We start from the raw sequence: 14,688 nt of genomic DNA, 5'->3' as shown, positions 1-14,688 counted from the left end.
ATTACAAAGAACGGTTTCCAAACTCTGTATCTAAAAAGCTTATGAACTCACCAACTTAATTGTTGACACTTTTTCAAAACTACTTGTATTCTTAGGAATTCAGTGAAACAGGAAATCAACAGCATTTTGAGGATGGGACGATAAATTGTCAAACAATTCATTTTGTCATCATCATGTAATTGATTTGAATCATGTAAACATATACTTTGGTGTAACTTTTTCCATTATATTTATGATGGTTGTATTTACTTTGAGCACTATTATACTCGTTGTTGTGATACTACATGAAGTCCTCCACCCCCGGACGTTTCCGCCATCCTTGGTTTGGGGGTGTGACAAATAAGCCTAGTGACTTCCCCAATATACAACATATTCCACCATATATACAATGCATATAAACAAAGGCTCTTAGCTTCATCCGATCATAACATATCAATATTCATATCTATATCGAGCCTCTATAGCTTACAAACTTTTCGGTCTTGCTATCATCCTGATAAGGACTGTTTGACTCATGGTCGTTTTCGGTCTTGTCATCAACCTAACGACCAATTTTACTCATAGAATCTCTAGTCTTCTTATCAGCCCGATGACCTATTTGACTCACGCTCTCTCTTATTTTTTCATCAACCCAACCAATCATATAACATATAAGGAAACCTATATAGAAGACTACTACTAATATTGAAAGACCACCTTATGAATGCATTGTCATATGTAGTTAGAAAATAACATAGATAGTCGAACATATGATCCTACGTGAGAGTAAATAGTTAGAAAAGAACAAGACAATAAAAACAGATTAAGACGTCTCAAGCTATCAAATTTAAACTACATACAACCCCTAGCGCATTGTCTCAACAATAAACCAATACTACCAATACCCCCATCCAATCATGACACAAAATACTATCATACAATCAATCAACCATATACATCACAAAGGCTATCCTAGTCATCTAGCAGTCATACCCTTACAATACCTATATCCTATCATACAAAGGATATAAAATGTGACACGTGGAATAGTGAGAAATGATGGGTTTTGAGCAAAACATCATTCCTATGGTGTACATGCAAACCCTATTAGCTTTTGGATCTAGTTTGTCTAATGAACATGCAATTGAATATCCAAAGCGATAAACCCTAGATTTAGCATACAATTAATAATATATTAAGATAAGAATGGGGTTTAGATCTTACCTTGATTGTTATGTAGCAATAACAATCTCAAATCCTCCTTGTAATGGCTTTAGAAAGCTTAGAGTCACAAGTGTCACTCCTTTAATGGCTCACAAACACCAAGAGCAAGAGGATGAAGAATGATAAGAGAGGAGGCACCCAAAAACGTGTAGAAACCCTAAGGAATTAGTTGGCCACGTTTTTGGTGCCCTAAGGGTCCTTAAATAGTGAGGCTATTAGGGTTATCTAACAAGGAAACCCTAATTTGACTGCTTAGGCCCTAAGGAACCCATGGACTCCCTCCATAGAGGCCTTGGACGATTTCTAATGGGTTTCCCCATAGAATTCGTCCACTCCATCCTCTATGGAGTCCATTAGCTCAATATTCAACTATCACACAATTGACCATTCTAGTCCCCTTTATTTAATTAATCTCTTTTAGCCACAAAATTAATTCTTATTAATTATTGACTAATATTATTTAAACAATATGATTTCTCCTTTAATATATTATTCTCATAACATATTAATAAATCATAATTAATCCTCTCTCTCCATAATTCATCCTATCAAGTTGCTTTGGCGAAGGCAACCCAAGAGGACCATGCACAATCGGGTCAAGTACATACCAAAATAGTTATGGACTTAGACACTAATCCAACAAGAAACTCATATGAGTCAATAAAATGAACTCAACAGCAGACTCCAAGATGAAAAAGCTATCACAACTAACCTAATACCAATATAAGACCAGTCCTTAGTTAAATACTAATTTCATCAAGGTTTGACCCGAAAGTCAAACTACTGAAACTCAACTAGTCAATGGTCAAAGTCAACAACCCAGGTCAAAGACGCACAATGCCGCAAAAGCTAAGAATCACTCCATGCCTTCCAGGAAGCACACCACGCCCTATACCAAAATATATTAACGGGTGACTTTATCCGTTAAGTGAGAACCCCCAAATCTCAGATCTGAAACTCCTTGATGTCTTAATGGACTAAGTTTCCAACTTTATTCATTAAGATGGTCCAAACAAGCAAGATCTGAAACCCTAATTCATAAATTTTCTAAAATATTTATTTCTTCTACCATGGAACAAAGAGAACTCTTACACGCACTCTTTACTCCACCAAAAGCTCAGATATGTACCCAAATTTCACCCTCAAGCTTTAGAGTTCTTCAAACTCCATGGAATAAACCTTAAAGGGATCAAAACTTTATAAAATTAACATAAACCCAACAAAATACTAGATTTATGAATGTAAATAAATAAAGCTTAAAACTATTGAACTTACAAAGGTCTAGAAGATTACATACGACCGATTTCTTCAAGTACCAATGTAACGCATGGTTCTTGGTATGTAATTAAAATAATAATTTATTTGTTTTTATAAAGCAACTCAACGAGTTGGTAGCCCCAAACATGTCGAGTAGAGATTAGAAGGGACGCGAGTTCAAGCTACCTACTCGACGAGTTTAGAGCCTCAACTCGACGAGTAGGCCGACAAGGTTGAAACCCTACTTTCGAGGTTTGCACCCTATTTAAGTACCTTAATACCCTCATGCAAGCCTCATTTCCAGCCTCCAAGTCCGAAACCTTAAATCTAGAAACCCTAATGCATTTGTAAGCTTGTGAGCCATTTTGAGTAAAGTATTATGTGTGTTGAAGCTTGTAAAGGAAGGAGAAGCTTGGGGAATCAAGAAGAAGCTAGCAGATCCAGAGACTCGAATTCATTCTCATCATTTTCTGGTAAGCAAGTCTGAAACTTTCTTAGTAACTTCTTAGATCTCCTTATTGTCATTTTATTGGGCTTTTGGTCCAAGAAGCTTGATCTTTGGGAAATAGACATCCCAAGTGAGTATACGTTCAGATCTATAACATAGAAGGGCTCTCATGGCATAAAGGTGCAAACTTTATAGATGTTGAAGCCCCATGGAAGCTTTAGGATGTTATTTTGGCCTTTTAAGCTACAAATTCCATGCATGGAGAAAAAGGTGGAAGATTTGCGTGTTCTTATAGTGTCTAGGGTCCAGATCTCAGCTTATATTCCTTGGTTTAGAGTATTGATGGTGTTGGGATCAAAATCTAGTTCTTAAAGAATTATGGTTTGAGCCAAACCCATTATGTAAGGCTAATAACAGGTAAAGTTGGAAACTTTAGGCTTAAAAGGACATTCTTAGAGTATATGTGAAGTATGAAGCTCAAATATGAAGATTAGGGGCTTAATCCATTAAGATGGCTTAACAGACTAAAGAACTCATCAAGTCCATAGAGGAACTCGATGAGTTAGTTCGAAATGCCCCGGCCCCGTAGAAGGAAAAACTCGAAGAGTTCAGTATGGAATCGACGAGTTAGAATGAGTTTTTCCTGACAATGTAAAGGGCAGAACTCGGCGAGTCTAGGAGGGACTCGATGAGTTGACTCGTTTTATCACGATTCTGCTGAGCATGGAAACTCAACAAGTCAGAAGGATGACTCGACGAGTTGAGTCAACTCGGTATGTTAACTTTGACTTTGATTGGATGTTGACTTTGACCTTGACCTTGACTTTGACCATGGTTGACCTGTGAACGGATCTTGTGTATAGAATGGTATCTAAGGGGTTGTTTCTAAACAGGACGTGAGTAGAGTCGTTTGCAAGAGCAGAGACATTCAAATAGTTCACCCGATATTTGACGTGAGTTTACCTCTAGTAGGAACAGGTCGAAGGCACCAATGTTGGCCCGTTTATGTATGTTAGCATATGTCGGACTAAGGTCCGATGACGGGCTGTGCTCGATGTAGGTTTATATGTTTTCGGACTTCGGTCTAATGTCGGGGCAAGCCCAAGGAATGTTTGTATGCTTGATGTCTTCGTGATTCTTGCAAGTGTCTGTTTGTATGTTTCTAGACTTCGGTCCGATGCCGAGGCAAGCTCGCGGAATGTTTATATGTTTCCGGATTTCGGTCCGATGTCGGGCGGGCCCGAGGAATGTTTATATGTATGCATTGCACACACCACAACGTTTAGCCTGTGATGATTTACTCTGATGTTTGGACATGTGATTTTGATACAATGTTTTGATATGATGTTTTGAGATACTATCACTTATGTTTTTGTGAGATGATTTGCTTTACTATGGTTATATTTATAAATTTAAAATGAATTCTCGGAAGTTGTGTGGCCCCACTGAACAACTGAACAACTCCCAGATGAAAATGATGACAAACCTGGTGGGCGGTGGAGGCGCTGCTTAAGACGTCGGCTTTGGGTGTCCACCGGAAGGGTTTTTTTACTAGCGGGGAGCGCTTGTAAGTGTGAGAAGTTGTTGTGAGCTCTAAGAATTATGTGAGGTCCAGTTCTAAACCCTAGTAACTTATTGATTATGTGAAGATGGGCCATATGCGAAGATAAAAGATGAAGACGCACCATATTTGATAAATTTTGGGCAAAGGTATGGTTAGATCTGATTCAAAGTGTATCTATAGATATCAAAGCGGCCATGGAATTTGTAGAGCTTCATGGAAAAGAGAAGGGATTTTTGGTTGGTAGAAGATGAATAAGGTGGGGGGTTTTAGTTTTTTTGGGATTTGATTCCCCCTATAGATATTAAAGAGGAGAACGCATGTTCCATGAAAATTTTGTACTACGACATGCTTAGACGACACGCCTTTTATGTCGAGTGCCCTCCATGTTTTTATTTTTTTTGTTCTGACAATAATTTTAAGGGAACACAAAAATGCGTGTCTTACATTCTTCAAAATTTAGAAGAGATGACATTATTTTAGGATACACGTTTTTGCGTATCGTAAATCAATGCGTGTCATAGTTCGCGTGTCATTAAAGGCGTATATTCTAGTAGTGTTCTCTATTCGAAAATCTTAACATGGGATAAATGGATGATACCCACAACCACATAAAAGGAACATCATCTTCAACTGACAATCATAATTTAAAAAAAAAATAGAATTATCATACTCCACCATAAAAAGTATCTCCATTTTGAATAAATCATTCTAAGAATTTCATATCGACACATGTTGAAAAATTATGGTGCAACTTCCTCGCTTTGAAACCAGTTGTTGGGAAAATGGACTCATGGATCCCGAACAATCCTCCAATAACAATAATATATAAAATAAAAATACACAAGAATATAAGTAGAAACTACAAAAACTAATAAAAAAAACTACATGCCTCCAAAGAGAAAGATCTACTATATAGTAAATTGTTACAATCACATACGTACACTAATCTCTCAAGTCTCCCTCATAAGTTCTCATACTCTTCCAAAGTATTAATTAACGCTTTCTACACTTTAACACAAGATAAAAGGAAAGAACTAAAGAGTTCAAGTATATTTTGGTTGAGTGTCTTTCAAACCAAAGTCTTGGACTCTATTTATAAGTTTGGAATCCTCCCAAGTTTTCATCCTTGTAGCAATATGTGATGGGGGCATTATTCATTCTTTACCCAAAAGTCTCAAGAACTTAATGGTTTCTGACAGATTAATTTTTCCAAAAAAACAAAAACAAAAACAAAAAAACAAAACACAAATAAAAACTCGTTGACTCTACTGCTATGCATACATCATTTTCTGTCTTCTATGATCAGACCATTTTCAGCCTTGAAGAAAATTAATATATACTTTCACTCCAACAATTATTGCTTAATCAGAAAAAAATAACAAGTGATCCGAGTATTGAAAGAATCAATAGAGTCTTATTGGACAGTGAATGGTTTGATTTATTTGATGAGGCACATAACTTGGTGTTGTTGGTAAGACACAGAGATGGATTTCCCTGTAATGCAACTGCACTTGTATTTCTAAAAATACCGGTATCTGGAACACGTCCTTCAAGCTGATTGAAAGAAAGGTCGAGGTGTTTCAATACCAAAATGTTGCCAAAACTCTCGGGAATCAAACCCTTCATTTTATTGTGTGAAAGATCAACTGATGTAAGATCAACCAAATTCGCCATGCTTTCGGGAATGTCTCCATCCAACTGATTCTTTGAAAAATTTATGCTGGTAAGCTGATCAAGAGGAGGGAATATTTCTTGTGGAATACTACCAGAGAGCTGATTTCCAGACAAGTCAAGACTCTTCATGTTTATGCAGCTTTGAAGCGTCACTGGAATGCCTCCAGACAGATTATTGTTTGAGATGTCAATGGCTTCTACCATCTCAAGCTTTCCTAACTCAGTTGGGATGTTTCCTGTAAGAAAATTGTTGGAGAAGTTTAGATAGATCTGTAGATTCTTCATACCTGCAATCATGGACCCTGAAATCGACCCTGTGAGCGTGTTGTGTGAGAGGTCTATCAAAATCAACTTTTTAAGTTTTCTCATACTCTCTGGGATTGATCCATTAAACCTGTTTCCACTTACATCCAACAGAGAAAGCATCTCAAGCTTTGAAACAGAATCCAAAACCGAACCCACAAAATTATTGTTCATCAAGTAGAGTTCAGTCAGCTGTTTGAGCTCAAAGATTTCCTCTGGAATCTTTCCTTCAAGATTATTGTTACCCAACAAAAGGCTTTGAAGGTAGGAAATGTTTGAGAATTCTACAGGAATCGCACCAGAAAATTGGTTTTGTCCCAAGTTTAACAAGATTAAATTACTTAGGCTTCCGATTTCTCCTGGTAGGGACCCAGAAAAAGAATTACCATGAATTTGAAGTATTTGGAGATTATAAAGTTTTCCAATACTTGGTTTCAACAATCCAGAGAAATTGTTAAATGCAATATCCAAAACCACTAGACCTGAGCAATTGAAGAGGTCATCCGGGATTCTTCCCGACATTCTGTTGTTGCTAACAACTAGATATGTAAGATTTGATAACTTCTGTAAACCCTGAGGCAATTCTCCAGTCATCCTATTATTAGCAATATCTATCCGACGGATATTTGTGCAGTTTGTGATGCTCGATGGAATAGATCCCTCCAGAAGATTATTACTAAGAGACAAATTTCTCAGGTTATGAAGTGACCCGATGCTTGAAGGAATTACACCTGTGATGGAGTTTAAGCTAATTGTTAAGTATGTCAAATTGACCAACCTAGTTATGGATGCCGGAATCTCCCCCGTGAGACTGTTCTGATGAAGGGTCAGGGATTGAAGAGATTTCAGTGAACTTATATCAGAAGAAACATTCCCTGTTAAATTATTCCCTGAAAGCTGCAAAACCATTAATGATTGTAATTTGAATAACGAGTTTGGGATCGTGGAATTCAACTGATTTTTATACAACCGCAAAACCTGTAAGCCCATGAGATTTCCAAGCGCAGGAGGAATGCTTCCAACGAGCTTGTTGCTGTATAAATTAAGAGCTGATAGATTTGTGCAATCACCAATTTCAGGTGGTATTTTCCCAGAGAGTGAATTCTCAAACAACTGAAGAACTTGTAAATTTGACAAATTTCCAATCTCTCTAGGAATGATACCAGTAAGTTGGTTTTGACTGAAATCAAGAGCTAGCAACTCTTTTAGATTGCCAACAGAAGTAGGAATTGAGTCTTGTAAAAGGTTATTATAAGCTCCAAGTTGCTGAAGATTGATCAAATCACCAATTCTATCTGGGATTGAACCATTGAGTTTGTTGTCATCAAGGCTAAGTTCTAACATGGAAGTGATATTACACAAGCTTTCCGGAATGATTCCAGATAGTGAATTGTTTCCAAGGTCAAGTATTTGCAGATTCCGGAGGTTTCCGAGTTCCAATGGAATCGGTCCAGAGAGGGAGTTGGTGTAAAGGGAAAGTGTAATAAGTTGTGTGCAATATCCCAAGTGGGAAGGAATGTTTCCAGTTAATGAATTGTAAGAAAGATCAAGAACCTGGAGGCTGGAAAGGTTCGCAAGAAAGGGAGAGATTTGGCCTTTGAGCTGTGTTTGTTGCAGAGAAATGGAAACTACACGTTGTGAGATATCATCACATTGGATTCCGGTCCAGTTACAGTGGTGGATGGAATCAGTATTCCAATCCAGGAGTGCACCAGTTGGGTCATCTGTGATTGAGTTCTTGAAATGTTCCAAAGCATCAACTTCATCTTTTAAGCTAGAATCTGCAGATAGAACACCAAGTACCAGGAATGGTAAAAATACAAAGGTTTTGAATATCATTGATAACTTTGAGGTGGAGATAATTCTATGAGCATGAAGCTAGTTATATATTACTAAATATAGAAGTCCATGAAGCTAAATACAGTTAAGAAATTTTATTGACGTTATACACTTATACTTATCCTGGTTGACTGGTTGTGTTCATATGGCAATTCAGCACTCCTATCATTATTCAACTTGATTCCAAAATCTATGTTAAAAAACCATTATGTTCATGCAAATACAAATAGAGGAAGAAAAAGCAGCAATGGACACTTTGCAAATTCTAGTATTAACTATCGAACTTGTTATTATATTACAATTTACAACTGATACTTCAATTCATTAAGTTTTGATTAAAAGAAGAAAAAGAAAAAGAAAAAAAAAAAGTAAAAGTAAAGAGCACAAGAAATACCAAGGTGTGATATATTTTTGCTTTTCAACAAATAACAAAATGAAAATACTTGTTATGGGTAGTCCATTATGACCTCAACTTGCATACTGATGGTTGATCGTTTAGTAACGAAGGTAACCACAATGCATTAAACTTATTAGAGTTTCTCTTTCAAAAAAAAACTTATTAGAGTTTAATGGATTTGCACATTATCATTTTACTTACTATATAATTCTACATTAAATTTCATTTCGGAATATATATTTAATAGTTAAAAGCTTTTTTTTCCATTGAAAAGTTTATCAATTAAATGCCAAATGATTGAATGACAATTAGGCATCCTACCTCATTCAACTCTCTCATTGAACTATGCATCGTAGATGGTAGTCTTATGATTCCGTATCAGGGTGAAAGTGGGATTGAATTACAATTAGAATTAAATTATGGTAATCGGGTTGTGATGGAGAAATATGTATGGAACCATATTTAATGTGAATGTTTTGTGGCCCGCCATTAGCGCGGCTTCAGTAAATTTATTGGCAATATATAAGGGATATTATTCAAACCTTATAATATGTAGATCTGTAGATTATTAATATAAAAAGAGCGAATCAATGCATTTACGTCTTATATGGCAAGTGGATACTACTCTGTTTCTACTTGTGTCCTCACCAAACTATTTCAAGTTGCAAAAGTAAAGTTGTCACTTTCTTGGACGAATGTGATTCTACATCCACAATAAGGGTGTGTTCACATAATGGTATATTGAAATTTGAAGGTACTAAAATTACTTATGGGTTTCGTTAAATTAAATTTGTTTTTTTGTTTGTTTGCAAATTTGTCAAAGGAGTTTGAAAGTTGATTATTTAATAGGGATAATGACTTGAAAGGGTAACGAACTTTCGACTTTTGTCACATTTAGTCACTAAACTTTTTTTCGTTATCTATTGCCATTAAACTATTGAAACTGTTCACATTTTACCCTTATGACCGACTGTTGCCGGTCATAAAGGTAAAATGTGAACAGTTTCAATAGTTTAATGGCAATAGATAACGAAAAAAAGTTTAGTGACTAAATATGAACAAAATCGAAAGTTCGTTTCCCTTTAAAAAGTTCAATGACTAAATATGAACAAACTTTCTCTTATATTATGTTTTAGCAAATTATTTATTTTTGTTAAATTGAAGCAGCATTTGTTGATGAAGAAATCTATGAAAAAAAAAAAAAAAAAAAAAAAAAACAGAACCCTGAAAATATATTTAAAAAAACAAAAAACCAAAACCGAAATAAAAAACCACTGGTTTGACATTTTCCAAAATAAAAAATCAAAATTTCCAATCTGATTTTGGTTTTACAAAAAAATGAACCATTCTCACTGATGTGAATTATGACCATTAGTTTGGCATGCTGAATTTGTGACATCCCATGAATATGTAGTTACAACATCGTCTGAACTTAGGGATGAAAGTGGGTCCAAACCCGGACCCGATGGACCCGGACCCGGAAAACCCGGAACCGTTTAACGATATTTTTAAGAACCGGAAACCGGACCGGTTTATAGGAACCGGGTCCGGTTCGGTTCCGGGTTTGGTTCCGGGTAAAGTGGGTCTAGAACCGAAAAACCCGGAAATAGGAAAGTGGGTAAAGTAGAACCGGGTCAAATGGGTTTAGAACCGGAAAACCCGGATTTTTTTTTATTACCCATAATCTTTCAACCGTTATAAAAAAATGAACGAACAAAAAATTACATTTAAGTTATTAGGTTATTGATGACATTGATTTATTTAAAAATAAATAAATAAATAGATATAACAATATTGGTTTAAAAAAATTGACATTTAGATCATATCACAGTTACCTTAGGTAACTTACCTACGTGCCTTAGTAAACAATCTCAAGATAGTATAATATTATTGACGACAAATCGTATAATATGATTATGTATAATTTAATTGTACCATATAGCCAAATCGTATAATATGATTATGTATAATTTAATTTTCATAGTACCTAATGTCAGTGGTTTATTGATGCAGCCTTACTGCCTTATTTGATAAGTTGAGTAGCTGACCCATTTTTTTTTATCACTGTACGTTGATCTTCTTCTTCTTCTTTTTTTTTTTTTTTTTTTTTTTATATAAAGAAATTATATCTTTGACTATTGGATAATTTATTTTGGATTGTGTGTTTTAATTTAAGATATGTTGAAATTCTAAATTGTTAGTTATTTATTTATTTGCAACCATACTAACTTGTTTTTTTGCATCTTTGACCTTCAAGGCTTCAACTTTGAAAATTTGAACATAAAAGCAATAGACAATTTTTTTGACATTAGCAATCTTTTAATTTTCATGTTTTGTCAACATCTCACAACTTCTCATTATAAATAGGCCCTTCCACCTCTACATTTTCATTTAACTTATTATTCTCTAAGTTGAAGGTTTTGAGTTGTTTTTTCTTTTCAAGAACATTCATGGAAGCTAACCTCCCAATTCAAGTATGTTTCTTTTTAATTTTACATGCTTTAAATCTACCTAGATTTTTTTTACTTAATTTGTTTAGCATTTGAATTTGAAGGAGAGGTCCACGTGTTGGCAACATTTTGATATGTTGTGGGTAGTAGAAAATGATGGGGTTGAACAAAGGCAAGCAAGGTGCAAGTATTGTTTCGCTACACTTAAAGTCGATCCATCAAGACACGGTACAAGTAGTCTTAATAAACATTGTCGTACGTGTGCCAAAAATCCGAATAATATAGCTAGGTAATAAGTTTTGTGCTTTTAATTTATTTGGTAACATTTTTTTTAATACTAAATATGTTTATTTTTGTTTTATGTATAGAGATTGAAGATGCGTTAACTCGACAAGATGGTCAAGGAATAAGTGTTGTTTTGTTCTTAATTGTTTAAGAATTTTGATTTGAATTGTTTTGAATATTAGACTTTGATTTTGAATTGTTCAATAGGTACCATGAACTTGGACCCAACCATTGTCCCCTTCTTCGCTTGTGTTATGTTCTTTTCATTGTTATTTTACCACAACATGGATAAAAAGAAACATTCATTAAAATGATTACTAAAAATGACGAAAGTCATTGATTAAAATAAAAGTAATAAAAAAATAATAAAGTGGAATGTGGATGTGCATGCATTGATTAAAATATCATTCATTTATACTTGTTTACACCCACATGCACAATTGCACAGTACCAAACAAGTAAATTTGATTCAAGTTCAAAAACATTAATCAACCAAAACAAACACTTACAAACCAATAATCATTTATCGACAAAAAAAAAACAAAAATAGTATAACTACTCGTTAATATCTATCGGCCTTTTTCCATTTCCATTTTGGGTGCGTATGGCGTCTTCCAACTCTAATACATATCATAAAAAAAATTAATATGAAAGTTAGCATATAACCAATGTTTTGTTATTAGATAATAAAATGAATTTGTTTGCTACCTTTAGCTATGTCATCATCTTTAAGAATATCATCGATGTTGTCAACAATTGGCTTCTTTGATTTCCTCACCCAATCTTGGGTGCAAACCAAAGCCTCTATTATAGGTGCGGACAAGTTTGCTCGGTAACTATCAATTATGCGACCGCTTGTACTAAAAGCGGACTCGGAAGCCACGGTAGATATTTGAATGCCCAAAAGATCTAATAACATAAACATATAATGTTAAATTATACTACATTATAATAAAAAAATATAAGTAATTAAAATTATACCTTTTGCCATCCGCGAGAGAATTGGGTAACGAGATGCGTTATTTTTCCACCAAACCAATATATCAAAGTCCTTAACGCCTTGGGTTTGTCCTTTGTTCAAGTATCGTGTTAATTCCGTTTCCTTTGAAGCCGATGAATTCACCGATTGAGCAAAATAGTCACCCACAAAGTCGTCATCATCATCAATATGCACAGTATCTTGACTACCACCAGTTTCAAATGGTACATTAGAGTTGGTATTGTAACAATTAAAAAAGTTCTCAAATCTCGATTCAATATCCTTGATTAAAGACTTAGTCTTCGCAGTAATATCTAATTCGGAAAGGGGTTTATTTTCCGGCATCTTGTACTTGATCAATGTTTCAAAAGCATGTCTAAGAAATTATGTCTTCATTCGCGGATCCAAGATAGTCGCAAAGTACATGTAGTCATTCAAATTTTCAAAATCTCCCCAATACTTCTCATATTTGTCTATCATATCCTTCCCAATTGAATAAAATCGTTTGTTTTTTGACCAAACCCGTATATGTTTGTAAATGCCACATACTTCTCCAAAAAACCGATTTGCCAATGGTTTTGAAGTCGTCGACACCAATTCTGTTTTCACCTTGAACTTCTCAAGAAAGGAGACCATTGCTCGACAAGTTACAAAATCTTCACTCACGGGGGTTACCACATCTCGTGCAAAGGAACGATCTATCAAAAAAATGTTACAAAAGAAAAATTAATATATCATTTTGGAGGGCTGTAACTTACTCAAAACACATGCAAATTAGGTGTTTCCAAAGTCTATAGCTATTGCCAAACAATGAACTATAATTTAAAAAAAAAATCAGCCCAAACGGACTCATAACGAAGTAGATATGACAGCTTAAAGTTAACGAAAAATTCTAAAATAATGTTGTTAACATATTCAAAACAGCTTTGATATATCATTTTTGGAGGGCTGTAACTTACTCAAAACACATGCAAATTAGGTGTTTCCAAAGTCTATAACTATTGCCAAACAATGAACTATAATTTTTAAAAAAAAATCAGCCCAAACGGACTCATAACGAAGTAGATATGACAGCTTAAAGTTAACGAAAAATTCTAAAATAATGCTTTTAACATATTCAAAACAGCTTTGATATATCATTTTTGGAGGGCTGTAACTTACTCAAAACACATGCAAATTAGGTGTTTCCAAAGTCTATAACTATTGCCAAACAATGAACTATAATTTAAAAAAAAAAATCAGCCCAAACAGACTCATAACGAAGTAGATATGACAGCTTAAAGTTAACGAAAAATTCTAAAATAATGCTGTTAATATATTCAAAACAGCTTTGATATATCATTTTTGGAGGGCTGTAACTTACTCAAAACACATGAAAATTAGGTGTTTCCAAAGTCTATAACTATTGCCAAACAATGAACTATAATTTAAAAAAAAATCAGCCCAAACGGACACATAACGAAGTAGATATGACAATTTAAATAGAGCTAAAAATTCAGCAAGAATGCAGAAAAAAAAATTACCTTCCATTTCATACTCATAGAAAGCTTTTTCTAAATCCACCGCGATCTTCAATAAGTCATAAGTTGAGTTCCAACGAGTGGGACAATCGTTGCACAAAAATTTGGTTGATTCCACCCCGACGGCTTTCATGCACTTTTTAAATAGAGCAATCCGTTGTGTGGACTTTCTAATATATCTTACGGCGTCTTGCAAACATTTAACATTCTCGTCATTTTTATTCATCCCGTCTCTCACAATTAGATTGATAATGTGTGACATACACCTAATGTGAAAGTGTTTTCCTTCATTGTACAAGTTTGGTAATTTGTTTTTTAGAAACTCTATTGCTTTGTCATTTGAACTTGCATTATCAACCGTACAAGTCATGACATTTTTAATACCCCACCCTTGAATACATTTCAACACTTCTTTTCCGATATCTTCCCCCCGTTGACTATCTAATTCTTTAAAGTTGATTATCCTTTTGTGCATCTCCCAATTATCATCAATAAAGTGTGCGGTAATGACAATATAATGCACCCTTTTACTCGGACTTGTCCAACAATCGGTGGTCAAATGAATTGTGTTAAGTGGATTACATAAGAATGTTACCAACTTATTTCTTTCTTCTTGATAATAAAGTGACACTTTTTTTGAAATTGTTGTTCGACAAGGTACAATCACCTTCCCGTTTAGTGCGTTTGTGTATTCATAAAAGGCCTCATTTTCTACAAATTTAAAAGGTAGACCACCCACTACAAATAAATTCAACATAGCCTTTTTAAT

General features: G+C 34.7%; 1 protein-coding gene and 1 long non-coding RNA gene across 3 annotated transcripts; one reads left to right on the top strand and one right to left on the bottom strand.

Moving 5' to 3' along the window:
- Positions 1 to 5,598: 5,598 nt before the first annotated feature.
- LOC145061736 (uncharacterized) lies at positions 5,599 to 8,392 on the bottom strand. Of its 2 annotated transcripts, XM_079009288.1 has the most exons (2): positions 7,428 to 8,392; positions 5,599 to 7,346 (listed from the first exon to the last, which is right to left on the bottom strand). In XM_079009288.1, exons 1-2 carry the CDS (start codon positions 8,286 to 8,288, stop codon positions 5,838 to 5,840), a joined length of 2,370 nt encoding a protein of 789 aa, XP_078865414.1. In that variant the 5' UTR covers positions 8,289 to 8,392; the 3' UTR covers positions 5,599 to 5,837. The 2 variants fall into 2 exon arrangements, with proteins under 2 accessions (XP_078865414.1, XP_078865413.1); XM_079009287.1 differs by having other exon boundaries at positions 5,599 to 8,392.
- Positions 8,393 to 11,091: 2,699 nt separating this feature from the next.
- On the top strand, positions 11,092 to 11,648 carry LOC145063390 (uncharacterized). Its single transcript, XR_013687935.1, has 3 exons — positions 11,092 to 11,159; positions 11,240 to 11,424; positions 11,504 to 11,648. It is a non-coding gene; the product is annotated as an uncharacterized LOC145063390 (long non-coding RNA).
- Positions 11,649 to 14,688: the final 3,040 nt, after the last annotated feature.

Source organism: Lactuca serriola, chromosome 7, assembly GCF_051521515.1.
Source record: "Lactuca serriola cultivar US96UC23 chromosome 7, Lser_US96UC23_V15, whole genome shotgun sequence".
NCBI classification, from domain to species: Eukaryota; Viridiplantae; Streptophyta; class Magnoliopsida; order Asterales; family Asteraceae; genus Lactuca; species Lactuca serriola.
This window is presented reverse-complemented; position numbering and strand designations above follow the sequence as displayed.

Excerpts from the sequence above, each read along its gene's own strand:
- LOC145061736 (XM_079009287.1), bottom strand. The coding sequence starts at position 8,288 with ATGATATTCAAAACCTTTGTATTTTTACCATTCCTGGTACTTGGTGTT.